The sequence below is a fragment of the Fundulus heteroclitus genome, chromosome 21 (assembly GCF_011125445.2).
Source record: "Fundulus heteroclitus isolate FHET01 chromosome 21, MU-UCD_Fhet_4.1, whole genome shotgun sequence".
Taxonomy (NCBI): Eukaryota; Metazoa; Chordata; class Actinopteri; order Cyprinodontiformes; family Fundulidae; genus Fundulus; species Fundulus heteroclitus.
This window is the reverse complement of record NC_046381.1, coordinates 12,887,965-12,907,586: the sequence shown is the minus strand read 5'-3', so window position 1 is coordinate 12,907,586 and position 19,622 is coordinate 12,887,965. Positions and strand designations below refer to the sequence as shown.

Sequence of the window (19,622 nt, the reverse complement as noted above, 5' to 3'; positions counted from 1 at the left end):
CTGGCGCCGCGGTGGCAAAGCGGAGATTAATGTCCCAATCAGTGCCGTTGTTAAATAAAGCTAAATAAATTAACAAAAAATGAAAAAAGAACACCCAGTCCTGGATATCACGCAGCACTAAACCACACACAAAAATAATTAAAAAAAATGTAAAGTTGTGCCTCTTTTCTTGCCTTAAATTATTGTTGATTAATAGATTCGTTTCGAACCTAAACCAGCCAACCAGTTTTGGGGGATTTTGCGCATTAAAAATTATACAACAAACTCGGAGTTTGTAATTTGCTACATTTGTTTATAGGTTTAACGAGATTCTAATTTACAGGAAAAACTTCATTTTGATGATCATAACTTCAGTGCAGGCTGAAAACGTTATCACAGATAACACTTCTTAGGTATAAGGTATATTATTATAAAATTTAATAATAAAAAAAATATCTTCAGAAATTTCACCATTTGAAGGCACGTCCCACAATTTAATGGTGTTCTTTTTTTCACCATCAAAATGCACAACGCTGAGAGTTTTAATGTTTTGATTTGTAACACCTAATGTGATGAATACCAGGGCTTCACTTATCCAATGATTTAAAACATAGGAAGTATAGACCTTTAAGGGTTAAATTACCAGTTACAGACTCGCAAAGTGAAAACTTATGTTAAAAATTATAAATATATCAATTTAATTACATAAATGGTTTTTAGGTACGTGCACGCCTAAAGGCAATTTTATTACAATAAAGGAAAAGTATAGAATAAATAATCGATTGTCACCTATAAATTCCTGTCAGCATCCGGATTACTGTTAGAAGTAAATTTAGATCGTTCCATTAGATGCTGCCATGCGAAATAGTTTCATGGCTGCAACAGTGTAAAAAGTGCTGGTTTAACAAATGTCTGCACGCCAATAAAGTGCTGTGAAGTGCCCTTGACTTGAATTTGACCTTTTCTTTAATGATCTTGGAAAGCAGCAGCTGGAGTATACGAATAGGGACGTTTTTGCAACCTATTAAACTCTATACGTTGCATTTCTACTAAAAAAAATCGAAAAGTTAAGTTCGAGCGCAAATGTCTAAGTTGTCGGTTCCGTACAGGCACAGTATTTATAGTTAGATCTTTTTTTTAAAAAAACATGTCAACGTTATTACATAGGCTACTTTAAAAAAAAGTCTGCGAAAAGAGCCACCACGCTCTGAAATCAGACCCTGCAATGTGCGTGAGAAACAAACCCGCTTCCTTTTCCTTTTAAACGTGCCACGGTGGCCATGCACACACGCACCGACTGTTGTTTGTTGTCAGACAGACAGTTGTGCCTGTAAATGTGGGCGCAGGAGCAGCATTCTGATGCGCGGATAAGCTCGCAGACTGCGCCTGTGCCTCGGTAACACACACTCCAGGCTCGGTTTACTGGCCACAAGTGAAGTGCTGCTGATAAATATTCATGACGGTGGCGCTTGCGCCTTCCTCGATATCTGGAGCGGTTGTCATTTCCAGACTTGGGCGTAAATACATCTGAAGTGGATGTTTTGGGTTTTTGCCCCCCTTTACTATTTGAGCAGCATTTCGTCAACATATGTTTTTACGATATTTTTATAATTTTGCGCATGTGTGTGTGTGTGTGTGCGTGCGTGTGCGCGCGTGTGTAGGCGGGGGTGGTTCAAAGTGTAAAATAATGCAAGAAATGAAACAACACGTTTAAAGCCCGGGGTTTTGCTTTGAGTCGAACTGGCACGCTGAGCCATGGGCGCTGCCAGACACGTTTTTACTGGGGTTCATGCCCTTGTAAAATTCCCCGATCAAGTATCCAACAAAAAGTTGCGAACATTAAACAATAAACTGTCCCAGAACCCCGTCTAACTGATCACAAGCAAGTCCAAATGCCTGGAAAAGAAATATATAGGGGCAGGCTCCATTGTGCTAAATTGTGCAGGTGAGCGTGCTGGTTAAATGTTTTTTTTATTATTTTATTTTTTTTATTCTTTTAAAAGCGATGCAAGCGTTCAGACATTTTTGAGGAAGTGTTGCTTTTACACATCTCTAACATGGGAGCTGTAAGTTACACTGTAAAATGTTGCTGCTGTTTTAACAAGGAAAGTTCAAGAGTTTGTGGTTTTCAAAGTTAAACTTCTGCATTGTATAATGTGATGACACCGTTTTATTGCAGATTTCAAACGCAGTCTGAAAACAAGGTATGCTCCAATTCCCAACCCAAATAATATCAAACTGGGTAAATAAAAAAAGGAAAAATAAAAAGGAAAAGAAAATATCAAATAAATACAAACAAACAAACGAAAACAGGAGGACTCAATTCTAAAACAAGACATGATACTGTTCTGGACTAAAGTGGAATATTTTCCATTGATTGACATTGATTTAATTGTCTACTTTTTAGTACAATGCACACATTTTCGCTGTCTGTTTTGTAATAAATTCACTAGGTTGTACAACATAACTGTACCACTTAGCATAAATAATTGTAGCAGTTTATAGTATATTCTTTTAAACAATAAATCTGTAATTTATGTCGTTTGAGTGTAAGGTGAACCCCTTTTTTTTACAGATGTACCACAGTACGTTAGTTTAACATTCATTTTAATTTCAAACTAAAACGCAAGGAGTGGAGGATTGTTGCAGTGAGTTTAAGAATTAATGTTTTAACAGTGTGGGAAAAAAAATGTCAGTTTCATCCCTAATGGGAATTTTATTCTTGAAAAAAGATTATCGGATGCTGAAAAGGGTTTAAAGCTTGTAATTTAGATGATACATCTTAGCCAGAAAGCTGGTATAAAGTTGTTTTTCTTTTCATAGGAGCTGTTCCAGTCTGCCTGTTTTAGTGTGCGCATTGATAACACACAATTGGAGTAAACATTGGTATATGTAAGATAATTGAAAGAAGAAAAAAAATCGGGATTTATATTTATTTCTATCCAGATATTGTGCTCCAGTAGTATCGCTTTATGGTTCTGCACGGAGCTAAGGGAGAACAATCAATTGAAATCTGCAGATAGGCAGCCAGGATGAGCATGAGTCCAAACAAAACTAACATAATAGCTGAAAGCCCTTTAACAGCCCAAAGCTTCCTTTTTTGTAAATGACAGCAATGGAGCCGGATTTAAATGACAAATACAGGCATTTGGGCTGGATTTGTCACTCGTGTTTTAAACGGAACGCACGCGTCCACTTTAAACTAGTTCAATTTTCACATTTTTGTTTGTTTTGATCTATGAAGCTAAGTTACTTCCTCGGCCTGGAGAGTGCGCTTTTTTCCCCCTGTCGCGGTGCGTCACTGGCGCATCTGCACTGGGACCAGATAGATAGATAGTGTTAAATAGAGTCGAAAAAAGTCATTTTATTGCCATCCTTCATTTATCTCCACGTGTAATAGTCCGTGAAAAGAAAATATGAATACATTTCAATACATTTTCAGCATAATCATCTGAGATGAAGCTTGCTCTGCGGCTATAGGTTGCAGCTTCTTGTTTCTCTCTCTCTCTCTCTCTCTCCCGTTGTTGTTGTTATTTTTAAGGATTTAAATTTAGTTTTTTTTTTCATTAATATTATTGCTTCGGCTGCATGTGTCTGCAGACTGGCAGAAAAAGGCGGATCCGTGCGCCCTGGCAGTGTTAACCATGATCAGTGGCGGCTGCTGATGTGATCTCTGCCTAATGGGGCGGTCAAGCAAGCTGAAGCCAGGAACAATGAAGTGTGTGTGGAAAAAGGAGGGATGGGAGGGGGGGGGGGGTGAGGGGTGGTGGTTGGGGCACTACACTGACTCCCAGGCTCTCTCTCTCTCTCTCTCTCTCTCTCTCTCTCTCTCTCTCTCTCTCTCTCTCTCTCTCTCTCCCTCTCTCAATCTAGGATAGGAAATCCGGAGGAAAAACGCAGGGAGAAAAAGGAGAGGAAAAAGAAAATAAATTAGATTTGAAAATTAGATTCCCGAACAATTAAGTAACACAAAATAGCTTACTCCGGTTTTATCCACCGAGGAACAACAGCCGTGATTAATCGATTTAATTTGCGCATTACTGGAGGGCAGAGCGGTGGATGTTAATTTTGGATAAACAGAAGATCCAAAAGCAGTAGAAAGAGAAAAAGAGGGGGGAAGTGAATTTAGTAGTTATTATCGAGTGTCAGGAAACTTCTAACACACACACACACACACACACACCCACACACACACTCACACAAACACCTCTTTCTCTGTCACCCACACACTTATAATGAAGACTTTGCTTATTTGCTTTAGAGTTCTTTTCACGAAAAATAAATTACGTAAGAAAAAAAGTCTAATTTGGTAATTATTTTCAATATATATATGTGTAAAAAAAAATCAGCCTCCAATGAAATGCATTTTGTGTATTTTTTACAGTCCTTTAATATAGTACGAAATGTATCCAAACATTTTTTTCATTATTATTATTATTAATAATATTATTATTGTAAACTAAAATTTGACATACTGTTCGAGCGCATTTCTCCATAAATACCGATCATTTTCTAACATGTTACCGGCCCTTTTACATGCGGATAAATATGGAAAAATCCAGCTACTTTACATGGAATAATACTTCCTCTCAGACAGAGCAATTGACAGGTTTTTATATATATATTTAGCACGTACATAAACAGATTGACACGGATTTTTTTTTTTCACTACACGATTCATCGACATGACATTAAATAACAACAATGATACTTTGTGCTATTCAAACTGGACCTTAATTGGACGAAAAATTAAGAAAAAAAAATAAAAAAATAAAAATATGCTGCACTGGATAGGCTACAAAAAGCACATTAATACTAAGAGTCGGTTAGGTCGACGTGTAGACTGTAATAATACTGAATAATTCACATTTTGGTACACAACTAGAAACATTCTTGCCCCCCACAGTAACCTTAGAGGCCATCTTCATATATCTAAGGGACCATGACATTTTTCCACAAATTCTCCCTTAAAACTGTGATATTTACAAAATAAAATATTACATTTCCTTTTTTCTTCCTTGCTGTGGGTTCCAGTTCCGTGAAATCCTTATTTACAAAAAGGAAAGAGGAAAAAAAAAAAGGAAAAAAAACAAACAAATCAGGCCTCTACCCGGAGATAGCATGCTTTTTTCTTTTGAGATCTGTTTCTGTGCAGTCTCTCAGTAAAAGGAGGAGCTGTCCAAGTGTCTGTCCATGCATCATGTCAGTCTTTAACTTCACCTCCCGTTCTTTTTTTTTTGTCTCAGTCCATCTTTCTGACTTTTGTATAGAAACGTCGAAGGAGTTTTTTTTCCCTCTCCTCTTTTCATAAATTTCCAATTGTCTTTTGTGCGTTTTTCAAAAATATTTACACGTACCATTCATTGAAATTTGACGACAGCGTGCTGTGGCTGGCTGTGTGGTGGACTGCTGAAGCTGCTGGTGATATGGAGCTGCTGCTCTGGTTCTCTGTGGACGGTGACACGATGGTGGGAGGCGTGGAGGACTCGTACCCTGAACTGGCCGCTGGGGAAGGCTGCGATCCGGGGTTGGTGGATTCGTGGACCTGGTGTGGTTAGACAGAAGGGGACACGTTTGGTATATTTGCCTTATTTAAATGCAAAAAAAAAAAAAAAAAAAAAAAATGCAGACAAGAGGAGCTGTTATACTTCTGACAAGATTGGTTTGGACATGCACTCAAAACTAAAGCAGAGCTCAATTATTCTCATTAAGATCCTAATCTGATTTTGCGCTTGAGATAAAATAGGATTACCACTATTTTTACAAAGAAAAAAAAAAAAAAAGAAAAAAAACACCCCAACACAAAATAAGAAAAGCAATATGTTTATCTGAACAAAATAAATCATAATAAAAAAAATAGAAATTAAGATGATTCCAGATCCCCATTAATACATGTAAAGTTTTACAATAGTTGTGCATAATAAATGACATGAAATCCTCCTATCAACATAGGAATGTATATAGATATAATTTATTCTTACCTTCATGTGTTTTCGAAGGGAGCTGGGGTGCGTGTACGACTTGTCGCACATTTTGCACAGATATGGCTTGTCCGACGTGTGGACATGCATGTGTTTCTTGCGGTCGCTGCTGTTTGCAAACCTCCTGTCGCAGCCGTCGAACTCGCACTTAAAAGGCTTCTCACCTAATAATGCAAGAAAAAAATATGCTTTCAAAAAAAAACCCTGCATGCATAAATTTACATTAAATAATAGTTGTTGTTTTTTTTTTAAATAAGTTGTGATCCACAATTGTTCTCTGTGCATGCAATGCCAAAATTCGCATAACATTCAGCAATGTTGAAAATCAAATGTTTTAATGATTAGAAAGAATCGGCTGTGAAGTATTATTGTCCCTCGCCAGCTGCAGATCGTCACATATCAGTTTGCAGGCTCCAGCTGCTCTACTGTAGTAAATAACTGGATCGCATGCATGTTTCGGATTGGATTTTGTCAGGAGGGATTTGGCAGAACATTTTTTTTTTTTTGCCATTTCTTACCGGTGTGAGTCCTTTTGTGAATTTTTAGGTTTTCCGATCGCGCAAACACTTTGCCGCAGCCGGGGAACGGGCACGGAAAGGGCTTTTCTCCGGTGTGCACTCTGATGTGATTTACAAGTTTGTATTTGGCTTTGAAGGGCTTCCCCTCTCTGGAGCAGTCCTCCCAGAAGCAGACGTGGTTCGTCTGCTCTGGCCCCCCCACGTGCTCCACTGTGAGGTGGGTCACCAGCTCGTGCATGGTGCTGAAAGTTTTGTTACACGACTTTTTGGGGTTCGTCAGCTGCTCCGGCTCGATCCACTTGCAGATGAGCTCCTGCTTGATGGGCTGCCTCATGTAGCGGAAAAAGGCCCCCGCTCCGTGGTGCGCAGCCATATTCATGTTCATGGGGCCGTAGCCGTGCAGCTGCGTGGACGCGTAGTGGTCGGAACGCGGGCTCGTTACATGGCCGTACTGGTCGGCCCGGCCGTACACGTCCCCCGAGAAGCCCAGCCGCATTTGGCTGTTCACCACATTGGAGGACGCGTGGCTCGCCGCCTGCTCGTGGAGCCCCGGGAAGAGCAAGTGCCCCGCGGCGTCCGAGTGTCCGTGCGGCCCCGCAAAGCTGCCGGAGGCGAACAGGCTGTGCTGCGCGCCGGCCGCGTCCCCGAAGCCCCGATTTCTGAAGAGAAAGTCCCTGGTGGAGTTGAATGCCGCCGTGGAGTAAGAGCCAACGTGGGTCGGGTGGTGGTGGTGTCCTAAGGCGGCCGCCGCCGCGTAGCCCGGTGCCTGGGAAGAGAACGCCGTCTGCCCGGAGCCGATGTCGTGGGAGCTGTGGTTGATCTTGAACGCGCCCATGCCGTCCGCGAACGGGTTGATCCCCAGCGCCACTTCCCGCTCCGCCACCTCTCCTGTTGAGTGATGCCGAGAGGAGCCGAAAGTAGTGACTCCTATGGTGGGATACTGCGGTCCTGCGTCCAAGAGCATCTTCAGTCTTGACTCTTCGAGACGACTGAGCGCAGAACTCAAAGCAAACACGCGCAGATATTCTTCCTCCTCCTCTCTCTCTGCGGCTTATCTCTTCTGGACTCGAATCCGACGAATTTTCTGTTTACTTTTTTTCTCTCCTCCTTTCACGACGCGAGGAATTCCCCTGCACCGCTCATCTGATGCGCACGCAAAAACCATGTATTTACTACATGCAATATTGTCTTTTTGCGGTTTATCTTCCTGTGGCGCAACTTTCACCTCCTCAGTCAGGCAGTGAGCTCTAGACTGATAGTCGCAATCATTCCTGCAGATAAATGAATTGAAAAGACAACACAGTCCAGCCCTGATGAATGGGAGAGGAGAGGGGGCGGTCACGTGGGGGCTGCGGCTGCTCGTTGATTGGTCCTCCACAATAACATCCACTCACCAAATAACAATCCACCGTGCTGGGGCCCGCACGTCCATGTCTCTTGACATCATCAGTCGCAGATATTTTCAGATTGCTGACTGGGAATTTAGTTAAACGGCCAATATTTGGAAGAGTAAAACAAGTATCACCTTAGAACAGAAAGCCAATATGCGGCAAAAAAAAAAAATAACCAAAAGTGCCACGTTGTCTTTGTCAGTTACATAAGATTGAGAAGCGCCGTCCTTTGGTGCGTATCTGGAAACGTTTTGTTCAATTCAGCACTTTGACTGACGGACTGACTTCAGTCTGTCAAGTATGTCCGTCTATGCTGCACAAAAGAAAAGTCCTTGTTGGGTAGGATGAGCTGGTAGCTGTCAGGGTAGTCATTGTTCTCTAGTAGACCCTCTTTGCCTTGGAAGGAAAATTGCTGGCTTTTCTAATTTCATGCACGTTTCTCGAAGGTCCAACAGGCAATCCTGTATGACCAATACCTTCTTAAGATTGTTTTATTATGAAATTATCACTTCACTTTTAAGGAAGTCAGAATCTACAGTCTGCCTCTGTGAATTGAGGAACATCTGTGATTTCGGCTTCCACCCTACCAGTGTTTAACTTGGAAATACCGCAATCCCTAATGCGTCCATCGCGGTTTGCCCGCTTGCGGTAGAGCAACTTGCCCCATTCTTCGCAGGCCAGTGGTGCATATAGCCCGTGGGGTTGTCGAAGTTATCAAGTGGGATTTGCGGTGCTCTCTCTCTCTACGGGAACCTCCTGGTGCTGGAGTTCAAAGCCAAAAGAAACAGACCAGACCATGCCATTATGGATCATTCACATTGGCCTCTGTTCACTGCATCCTACAAATACGTCTCGGAAACTCGAGAAAGAGAGAGGGTCAGGTTTAGAAGCAGCATGCCCAAGTCCACGAGACTTTCTTAAGGCATGCAATTAAGGTGCATTGCAAAATGCAAAGGAATCTCTGGCAGATGGTAAGATGTAAAAAAAAAATGCAAGAGTCAGAACTGCAGGTTATGAGCAACAAGTGTGAGTAAATACGAAAGTGGGTGACGAAAACATACTTTTAGAAATAAATGTGAACCAAACGACTAAAATATTTAATTTTGAGCAGTTAAACGAGCTGCCTAATTAAAAGACCAATGATTGTTTAGTGTAGCAACCATAATGTGAAGAATTTAAATACACCGCCTCTTTATTGCCATGGATTTACAGCAGATTTAAAGCCAGTGCCGTTTTATGAGATCTCCCTGCAATATGCTGCGTTTATGTTTATGATCCTGCACAGCTCTCCTGCCTACATGTCACCAAGAGCGGCTCGGTGAGTCATGGAGTGAGTGCATGCACAACTTGGGCCAGAAATAGCCCCTTCCCGACCAAGTTTTGCATTACACTGCTCGCTGTTGCTGCGATGCCCCTCTCTGAATTCTGCAGCTGTGAGTCGGTCGCGCGTAAAGGCCTTTAATAAACGTCTTCAGGATCCGCCACGTCTCCAAATATTGACTTATGATCTAACGCGATGCTGTCAGCGAAGATACCGACAGATCAATTCGTGGCGAATGTACTAAGACGGTAGAGGATAAACATTGATAACAAAAAAAAAAAATAGAATGTTAAAAAAAGAAGAAAAAAGGCAACAAATAAATACATTTAATTAATCCCACCAGTGCTTTATTTATCCGAAAGGAACACAATTAGGATAATCATAAAACATAACTTCATGCCACAATCACTTGGACCTATTTTAAGTACAAACATAAAGTAAATATAAGTTAGGAGTATTTTTTTATTATTAATTCTTGCTCATTTTGAGGCACATATTTCAACTTAAACACCACAAAGAGAGTCAAACTAACATCAAAGCGACCCGTTATGTATATACGAGCTTTTTCAAAGCGCATTTTCTTCAACTGTATGACTTTTAATCAAAGTTTGTTAAACTTATATGTAGTCCAAATGTTAAATAAAAGTGAGGCGTTCAGGCAGTTTGAGTTTCAGAAAGTGTGCACCCTTAAAAATAAAATACAAAAATAAAAATAATGGAAGTTTTTGTCTAAATAAATAAGAAAAAAATATTTCCGTTTCCACTGCAGGGAATTGTTACGGATTCGCCAACATTGTTATTCTCTATACGACTATCAGCGTGTAAGGTAAAATCTGATAAGTATTACATTTGACTTTTTGTGCGATCACATTTGTCAACAAATAAAAATAACAATAATAAATCATCAGCAATAGTTTCCCAAAAGATAATTTCTACCTTCTTCTTGCATTTTGCCGGACCAAAGCAGAACTGATCATACAAGAGAATGTTATTCTTTGTGGTACTTACAGCACACACTCGTTTTATTTTGGAACTAAAGTCTTCGACGGAACCACCTCCTGTGACCCTCGTCTGCTGCTTTCCTTTGGTCTAAAGCAAAGGGGGGAGAAATCGCCCCCGATCATAACAACGTCTCCGGTCCATTATATTTTTCCTCCTCTTCGGGAGAATGGTCGAGGCTCGCCCGCCTGGAATCAGCCACGGAACACACACGCACACGGATCCGGATCTCCCCGGGGCTACAACGATGAGTCAACTCCGCTCCAGGCGCTGCAGTGCAGGGAAGGCATATTTTAATACAGAGCTTCGTCCAAAGCGCTTATTCACTGTTTTCACATAGTCTTCTTTAAAACGCGACACGCGGTGCAATTCTTTGCACCCCCCCCCCCCCACACACACACACACACACACAGTCTCCACTACTATCAGCGATCTTTTTACGTGCGTAAAGTTGTGCGTAATTTGCGTGTAAAGTTCGGGCTGCACACGTTGCGGTGCAAAACGAGGATAACACTGCATTATTTATGATCCACATAACTTGTAATATGTAATGTATACTCCGTCGTGTAACCGGTGAAAGAAATGAGCTGCGGCTGCTCCTTTAACTGCAGCCTTTGTTCGCTGCCTCGACATAAAAGTCGACGGTATACCCGGATAAACTTTTTTTTTAATAGATATATTGTACAACAATCTTTGCATAACTATTTTTTTTTCGCATGCCTTGCCTTCCGGCACAGCGCATGCGCACTGGCCGCTCGCTGTCACTAAGACATTTTTCATCACGTTGGAAGCTGTCACGGGTGACGTCAATCACAGAGCTCTGACCAATTAGAGAGCGGGGTGATTGTTTAGCTCCACGGGCTGCAGCGCCTACCATGAATCTCTATTCAGTATCAAAGCGTCCTGCTGCTGCCTCTCAACCGAATGGGATTCCATGTTGTCTGCAGATAGACTTAACTTTATAAAGTTTTTTTTTTCTTTATTTTTTTTTTTTCATTGCGATTAAAATATATTTGCCATCATCATTATTATTTTGCCTGCTGTCAAGTTATTCTAAAATTAGGAAGTAATGAGCGTGGATGCTTTGGGAAGCCCCGTGATGGACCCTGCGTTTTCCAAACGGAACACGGCGCTGAGATTAGTTGACTTGGCAGGGGCTCACCACCATCACCATCATCACCACCATACCCCTCAGAGCGTGACAGGCTTCCCGGGGTTCGGCAGCCATCCACACTCAATGGCTCACTCGCACCCTGGGGAGATTACTGCGGAACCCCGCCTGGGGCCGAGTCCATTCGGGCCAGAACACATGGGGCACTCCGCGGCCCTCAAAATCAGCCCAGCCCATCATTATCCCCACCACCATCACCACCACCACAATCATCATATGGCAGGCCACAGTGAAGTGGTCTCCAGTCAAACGGGAGCTTTTGGCCCGGTTCAGCCGACGTCGGTGCCCTATTCCATGCCCCACACGGCCCAGGCTCTATCCGCAGGTAGGGATTTTCTCCTCCGGCGAGATCTGACGGCTCAAGCCATGCCAGTACTGACCGACCAGACTGCCGGTTCAGCCTCTCACCACGGAATGTTTGTCTCAACAACAGGTAGCTATCCCGGACACTATGGTCACCACCCTGACGCGGGGAACCACGCCGCCCTGTTCTCCGGACTTCACCACGAGCAGCCTTCCAGCGGATCACCGGGTGGCCAGGCGCTGAATGGACAAATAAGGTTAGGACTACCTGGAGAAATGTACGTTCGGTCTGATCACTTGAGTCAAGTAGCAAGCTGCAGGGCTGATCCCTTCTCCGCCTCGCCTCTGCACGGCTACGGCGGTCTGAATCTGAACATGAATCTCGGCGCTCACCCCCACCCCCACCACCACCACCACCACCACCCGCATCACCACCACGGAGGACCCGGGGCTTTTTTCCGCTACATGAGGCAGCCGATAAAGCAAGAGCTGATTTGCAAATGGCTGGAGCCGGAGCACTCGCCCAGCAAACTCTGCTCCAAAACTTACAGCACCATGCACGAGCTCGTCACGCATGTGACGGTGGAGCACGTCGGAGGACCCGAGCAGGCGAACCACATATGCTTTTGGGAAGAGTGTCCGAGGGAAGGCAAGCCGTTTAAGGCGAAGTACAAGCTGGTGAATCACATTCGAGTGCACACGGGGGAGAAACCTTTTCCGTGCCCCTTCCCCGGCTGCGGGAAAGTGTTCGCCAGGTCCGAGAATCTAAAAATCCACAAAAGGACGCACACAGGTGAGTGGCAGAAAACTTATATAAAAAAAATAAATAATAATAATAAAAAAGAAGTGCATGGAAAGATCAGAAGTGCACGAGGTAGAGTTATCAGATTGCACGAACAATTTTGGCATTTTTTTTTTTTTACATTTTAGCGCAATTTTACAAGTTTGGGACACGCTTGCAGTGACCCGCGCGCAACAGACACCTGTTATAGGAGTGTGTCGCGAGTTTCTCACAGGTTGGGTTTGGAGGAGGTGGAGGAGGAGGAGGAGAGGGGGGGGGTGAGGATTATGGTACAGCTCACTCAGGCGTTTGACGGTTCAAACCTCTTGTTTACGCCGCGGCACAAAAGACGGAGGCCCACGTCACGTAGTGTCCGAACAGCTCAGTTCACGGCAAACCATGACAGCATGGCAAAAGTTTGGAGAGAGTTGCTTCTCCCACACTAACAGATGCGAGGGTGTTTGTATTTTTTTTTTATATATAGGCCATTACTATAATCATTATTATTATTCCCTTTGTTTTGGAGATGGCTTTTTAATTTACACGGTAGATTTGGGAGTGTTTTGCAGCCGGAGTCACTTTTCAAGCACATTTTGCAGCAGCACAGCTTCTAGGCATGATGGACAGTTGATTTTGAGAGTGGTTGTAAGCCAGATGCAACAAGTTGACTAGTGCAGCCCAGCTTAGAGGGGTTCACTAACTTATAAGCAGTTTGCGTACACTCACTTGTGTGTGTGTGTGTGTGTGTGTGTGTGTGTGTGTGTGTGTGTGTGTGTGTGTTGTGTGTGTGTGTGTGTGTGTGTGTGTGTGTGTGCAATGCAGATTTAGCAGTGGGGAAAAAAAAAACTCTAATGGATCAATATGGCTGCCTTCCTCTGCGAGCCAGAAGGAAAATAAAGGCCTCAAAATGTCGAGTCAGACTTGTAAATGATTACAGTGACTACCCCCCCCCACACACTCACACACACACAAAACACCCCTCCTTCTTCTGCTCCATTCCTGCACCCCCCCCCCCCCCCCCCCTTGTATGTATTATTCATATCATTTGCTCACATTACCTAAATACAAATCTGTTAAATTATTTCTGTGTTTTGACTCCCGAGGGGCCTGGTCTTTTTGGTATCATGTTTAAAACCCAAGCCGAAAGTGTGGTTATGACTAGGGTCTGCCCCTGGGGTCTGTTTCCTCGAACGGTTTCTTGTACTACACTAATATCCTTGATTGGCTCTCTCAACCCAACAGCTGAAGGTCAAATTGATATTCAACCCGCAAGTGTAATTAGACAGAGGCAATTACATATTCTCAAAAGCTTTAATCGGAGGAGGAGAAGGAGGAAAAAAAAAATCAGCGGTGGATGATTTCCCGTCTAATTTATTCAGATTGTCTTTTTTCACTCCTCACTTCTCTCTCATATTTATTCAGAAATACTTATTATTAATAAAAAAAAAAAGAAGCAAATTTAGATTCAGTCCACATTAGAGAGGCTCATAAAGAAGCAGGCAGGTTGTGACCAATCAATATATGCGGAGGACATTGTGTTGCTTTTAGTATTTATCAGTGTTTTCAGTCAGTTTTGTGTATAATAAATATTACAGTCATATTAAAATGTAATGAGATACGTGATGATAAAATACTTGTCTGCCTAAAAAAAACATTATCTGGGAACATCCTTTGAACCGTCATGACACAAAGACGTAAGACAGAATGACAAGAAGTTAATTTGGGAAACATGAAATCCACCAAATACATTCAACAAAAACCCAAAAAATGTGACAACAATATTTTTTTAAACCCTCCACAGCCTATTCAGGCTATCCAGATTAATCCATGGATTTCGTACCAATATCAACTGTTTAAATAGTCAGATTTGGAGACAGTTGTAATTACAGTGCTGTCAAATATAGTTAATCAAATAATGCCAACTGGTAAAAAAAAGTTACGTAGCTACAGAAGCCGAAAGATTTAGTGACGTTGCAGCAATCCCACATCCTGTCCAAACAGACGAATGTATTTGTTAATAGCGATCAATACAGTTAAGGAATCTCATGTGTTCTAAACCTTATTGTGTCTCCATGGCTGCCAACAGGTGAGAAACCCTTCAAGTGTGAGTTTGACGGCTGCGACAGACGCTTTGCCAACAGCAGCGACCGAAAGAAGCACTCCCACGTGCACACCAGCGACAAGCCCTACAACTGCAAAGTCCGGGGCTGCGACAAGTCCTACACACACCCCAGCTCCCTGCGGAAGCACATGAAGGTGCACTGCAAGTCCCCCCCGCCCAGCTCAGGCTACGAGTCCTCCACACCCTCCCTGGTGTCCCCCTCCTCGGACTTGGGCCGGGAGCCAGCCGGGGGCCCCTCGGTGCTGTCAGAGCCGCCGGTGGGGGCCTCTCAGCAGCAGCAGCCAGCGAATTTGAGCGAGTGGTACGTGTGCCACAGCTCAGGAGCGAGCGGTGGCCAGACACCACCCAGCGGCCACTCCACACCCGACCCTTCAGAGGAACCCCCTTACAGGAACCCCCAACCCCGGGACGCGTTCTGAGTTCCATTCCAGCACACACATTCAAAAGCCCGTCTCCTAAAACGGTTTGGCTTTGGTGCCTATATACCTGTGAGGGCCCTTCGGTCCACCCCCCCCCCAACCCTGCCCCCCTTTTTCTGTTTTTGTTTTGGATAAGCCACCAAGACAGACACTACAGAGCCTTTAACTGCACTGGAAGGAAAGTGCGGCACCCTTCTGGACACGCTTTCTAGTAACAGGAACAGATATTTTTGTTATTTTTATTATTATTATTTTTAAGCTCATCCAAAACTGAAGGCTCGGTGCTTCTCCTGCACCGCCGATGTGGCGGATGTCTTCTACTGGTCCACTTGTGGAGAGAGTCGTGTAAATCTCATTAGACGATGTTGTACAATATTGTAGACTGTAGGCATGATGGTGTTGCAACTTTTTTTTGTAAAAGCAAAAATTCTGCCTTCAGTATGTTTTTTATTTATTTTTCAATCGGATATGGAAATATTTTGTACGATGAACCAAAGTGCATGTTTTAAGAACCGGAGCAGCGATGTACATTTGTAAATTTTGTATAAGTTTCAATGTGTCTGGGTGTTGATTGGTTTTGTAAGAAGAGGTTTACATCTTTTTTTTTAAATCATTGTTCTATTTTATTTTTAATGGATTTGTGCAAAAAAAAGAAAGAAAGAAAGAACTCAGCTGTTTCATAGGCTTACAGTATTTCATATATGATGTCAATTATAAATGTTTTATCAAAGTAAAAAAAAATGAAATCTGGTGATTTTTGTACCATTGTGAGTGTTTTTTTATTTTTTTTTTATTTTTTGTTTTATCTAAAAATCGAGCACTAAATGCGTACCAAACTGCCTTGTATTTTGTGAGTATTTGGAATAAATCTTGTATGAAAGTGACACCTTTTTGACCTATTCAGATCTGTGGGAATTGTTTATTTGAGATGATATACAGGCAAAAAAAAAATCCTACCTGTATATGCCCAAAGTTTTTTTTTTTTTTTTTAAACAAGAATCAGTTTATTTGCCCAAATTTTTAAACCAACGCCAATATTTTATTTACAAATCTTCAGACCCATAACGCCAACAAATAGTATGAGCTGTTTTTATTTTCCATCTACCAGTGGAAGTGTTGTGTGTGCATTGTGCTCTACTCGTGTTAAATCTTACTTACTCAGCTCGGCTTTGCTTTGACGCAGACTATGAGCTGTGAGTTTAATGAAAAGCTACAATATTCGGATCCAGACTTCAAAGAGCCATTTTGCACAAAGAAACCATTTTTTTTTCTTTTTCTTTTTTTATTCTTTTTTTTTTTTTTAGCACAACGGTGAATCCTCATGGTGAATTAAGATTTCTATAGCAATAGCCAAGTCAAACTCAAATGATATGGGGCCAAGTCCCGAGGACTCAAAAGGCGGCTCCAAAGAATGTAATATTTGCTTCCCATGGGGTAGGAAACGGTAATCTACATCCTTTATGCTGCAGACCAGAGCGGCATAAAGAAAGGAAAAAAATATATTCTTTCGCTTAAGGCCTACTTTGGGAGAATCAAAAGAGGAGCCGCCGAAGCGCAGTTGTTCCTCACCATAATAGACTCCTTTTGCAAAAAAAAAAAAAAAAAAAAAAAAAAAAAAAAAAAAGGCTCAAAGGGGGAACTCATATTTTAGCATCCATGAAATGCATAAGCGATAACAACACATTTTAATTGCAAGGGGCAAATTAATTATCGCCTACAAAGAAGTATGTAAGAGATCCTCTATTCTTCTTTAAAATGCAATGAACGTAGTTCAAAGAAGAGCTTGGCCGTTCTGGGAAAACTTCTGGCAGAGCTGAGATTTTCACTCTGGCCTTGACTCAACCAGAAGAGAGTGGGGGTTGGGGGGGCGCAATACTGATACTTTATAGAGTTTGGTTAAGTTCATGACAGAAAGCATTTCAAAGGAAGAGGAGGAGGATGCCTCCCTCTCGCTCGCTCTCTCTCTCTGTTTTTTGCGCTATAGCTCCTGTAGTCTGTGCAAAAAGAAAGAGCGAGAGAAAGAGAGAAAAAAGTTGGATCTCAATTGAAAGCGATCCTTTGAAGTGGGGAGTTAGTATCAGAGGGATTCTTTCTGGGTCGTCTGAACGACGTTGATGACATGGAAAGCCTTTTGTCACCGATTTGCCAGGCTCCCCTCTCTCTCTATTCCAAACTCGGAGCGTCAAAATAGAAAAGAATAAGCGCAAGTGGCGCAGAAACAAAGGATGTGCGACGTTTAAAAAAAGGTTGTTTGGTTAGAAAATAAGTACGAGGGCGAGCTCGGACAAAGGGAGTGGGCGGCTGACAATTAGATATGGCAAACTTAAGTTATTTTTCTGGATTCGGGTTTTGTAGCCTGAATGGTTTTATTTTTATTATTATTTAGACTGTGCAAACTAGAATCAGACGAAGCATCGGTTTTGCGGGTTTGTGCATGCTTTTTTCTGATTGGTGACCTTTATGCCTGTTAACCCTTTAACGTCAAATGAATAACCTTTATAGGCCTTTCAAAGAATCCTGTAGCTTTAAATAAAAAGTTGGCACTTTCCTTAACAATCTGCTGTGTAGAATGGTAAACTTGTCTTCTACACTCTTTTGAAAGATCTGAGTCCAAAATGACTACACACAGCTTCATAGAGAAATATGTCCCCCTTTCAGACAACAGGAATAATATATATATATATATATATATATATATATATATATATATATATATATATATATATATATATATATATATATATATATATATATATAAAGGATTTTAGTGTAGTTGTCCAGCAAAAGTACAAGCAATATATATTTATGACCACTGTAAAAAATGTGACAAATATGATCATGCAGGTTTTCATGTAGATTTTATCAATCACATTCCCAGTTGTTTTTATTTAGTGGATTTCTGCTGTTTGGTTTTTATAGAAAAATACATTCCATATCCTTTTAGGGGAATTATATTATTATATTACCATTAATGGCTATTGTGTCAATTATGACACAAGAAGGAGAAATCCAGGAGAAGCAAAATGCAATTGTGTACCCAATGAATATATATTTTTTTAAAAGGTATAATTTAAATTAATACATCACCATAAATGCCTAACGTATCAAATATGATACTAAACAAAGACAAATCCGTGTGTGTGTGTTCTATATAAATGTTGTTCATTAAGTGCCTGTCCAACTATTAAAATGAATATTTAAAATAAATGCAGTATATGACCGCAGAGGTCTAACCTAACATATCTATCATGATAAATAACAGAGAACTCCAGGTTTATAAATTAACATTTTTGCCAAAAGAATCAGATAAATAATCAAATCATAATCAAATCATAAATACTCAATATATCATTTGTTAAAGGCATTCCGTAAAATAAATAAAATGTAGTTACATGTCGAAATTATCTGTTTTTTGGAGTATAATTTGGTATAATTTGTGAGAATATGCCTTGCAGTCAATAAAAAAATAGTTGTCCAAAAGTTTTAACATGTTCACTAATGCATCTAGGTATAAACTGAAGGTTTGAATGTGTTTACAGGATGGACGAGTTACCCGTAAAGGCAAATCTGAGAATCTTTACGCACTGGTTCTGTTGGGGACCTTTGATCTGAAAACAACGTTAGGGTGAAGAATCAAGAACAGGTGGGTGTGCGGCAGAGTGCCTTGTGACCAGTAACAGTCCCTGGAAACCAGTGGCCGCAGGGCAGTTCCACCGGAAATGCATATCCACATTAATTACCGGTGTTCGAAGAACTCAAAAGAAATGGGAGGTTTCCAACTTCCAAAGCGCTACAAAAGCAAAAGAAAATGAATCTATTTCATTTCTCGCAGGATCCTGTCACCGCCGCGGCTGCGTCGCACACAAGGCCTCATTTGAGTGTGAAATATCATTTCTTTGTAAAATAATGGAGGCGGTAATCCGACTTCCGGAAACTGTCCGGCGTTGTTGAACAAAGCCCCTTTAATAGGGGGATTAGCAGTCTTGGAGTAAAAAGGACCCCCACCCCTCACGCCACCTCCCCCTTGTCCTCCACGCCTATACCCGACTCCAACTCCAAACCATTAGCACCTCTTGCACCGACCAGGTCATAATTATCAGGAATGAAGTGGACGGAATTGGCATGGTAATGGAGAAAGAAAAGGCAAGGGGCGAGACAGGTGCAATGGTAATCTGAACGAGAAAGAAAGCAAAAAAAAAGAAAAAAAAAAGAAAAAAAAGAAGATGGATTAATTTGATCAGTGAGATTAATTATGATTTGTACATCAGTTGCCATGTGTTTGTACTCGTAAATTCCCGTCACCTTTTATTTACAGGACTTTGACGGAGTGCGCCAAGGCGCCCGGAGGTGAGGTCTAAAGCCGAACCGGGCACCCCGCCGAAGTTAACCACAACCATAAAGGCTGTCACGATTATTAAATATTTCACTCTGATACCATCCAAGGTTAAGTTTCCAAAGGGGATATTGGGCGATCGCGCTGGCTGTGATATATTGGCCGGCACGGGCTTCCGTCATAAAGATTTATGACCGCCTTTAAAGCCGAATTAACTGTATTCGGTGTATATATATTTAAATATATATTTTTTTAAAAAAAGTGAGTGAGCAAGCTACACCCCTGTGGTCGCTTTTGTAAACTG

At 41.7% G+C, this 19,622-nt stretch overlaps 2 protein-coding genes across 3 annotated transcripts; one reads left to right on the top strand and one right to left on the bottom strand.

The window, feature by feature from the left end:
- Positions 1–4,571: 4,571 nt before the first annotated feature.
- On the bottom strand, positions 4,572–7,775 carry zic1 (zic family member 1 (odd-paired homolog, Drosophila)). The gene is made up of 3 exons (XM_012853132.3): positions 6,479–7,775; positions 5,961–6,124; positions 4,572–5,524 (listed from the first exon to the last, which is right to left on the bottom strand). The coding sequence occupies exons 1-3, from the start codon at positions 7,440–7,442 to the stop codon at positions 5,327–5,329; spliced, it is 1,326 nt and encodes a 441-aa protein (XP_012708586.1). The 5' UTR covers positions 7,443–7,775; the 3' UTR covers positions 4,572–5,326.
- Positions 7,776–10,198: 2,423 nt separating this feature from the next.
- Positions 10,199–15,871, top strand: zic4 (zic family member 4). 2 transcript variants are annotated; one of them, XM_012853131.3, is made up of 3 exons: positions 10,199–11,685; positions 11,794–12,456; positions 14,531–15,871. In XM_012853131.3, exons 1-3 carry the CDS (start codon positions 11,259–11,261, stop codon positions 14,983–14,985), a joined length of 1,545 nt encoding a protein of 514 aa, XP_012708585.2. In that variant the 5' UTR covers positions 10,199–11,258; the 3' UTR covers positions 14,986–15,871. The 2 variants fall into 2 exon arrangements, with proteins under 2 accessions (XP_012708585.2, XP_012708584.2); XM_012853130.3 differs by having other exon boundaries at positions 10,199–12,456.
- The last annotated feature ends 3,751 nt before the right edge of the window (positions 15,872–19,622 follow it).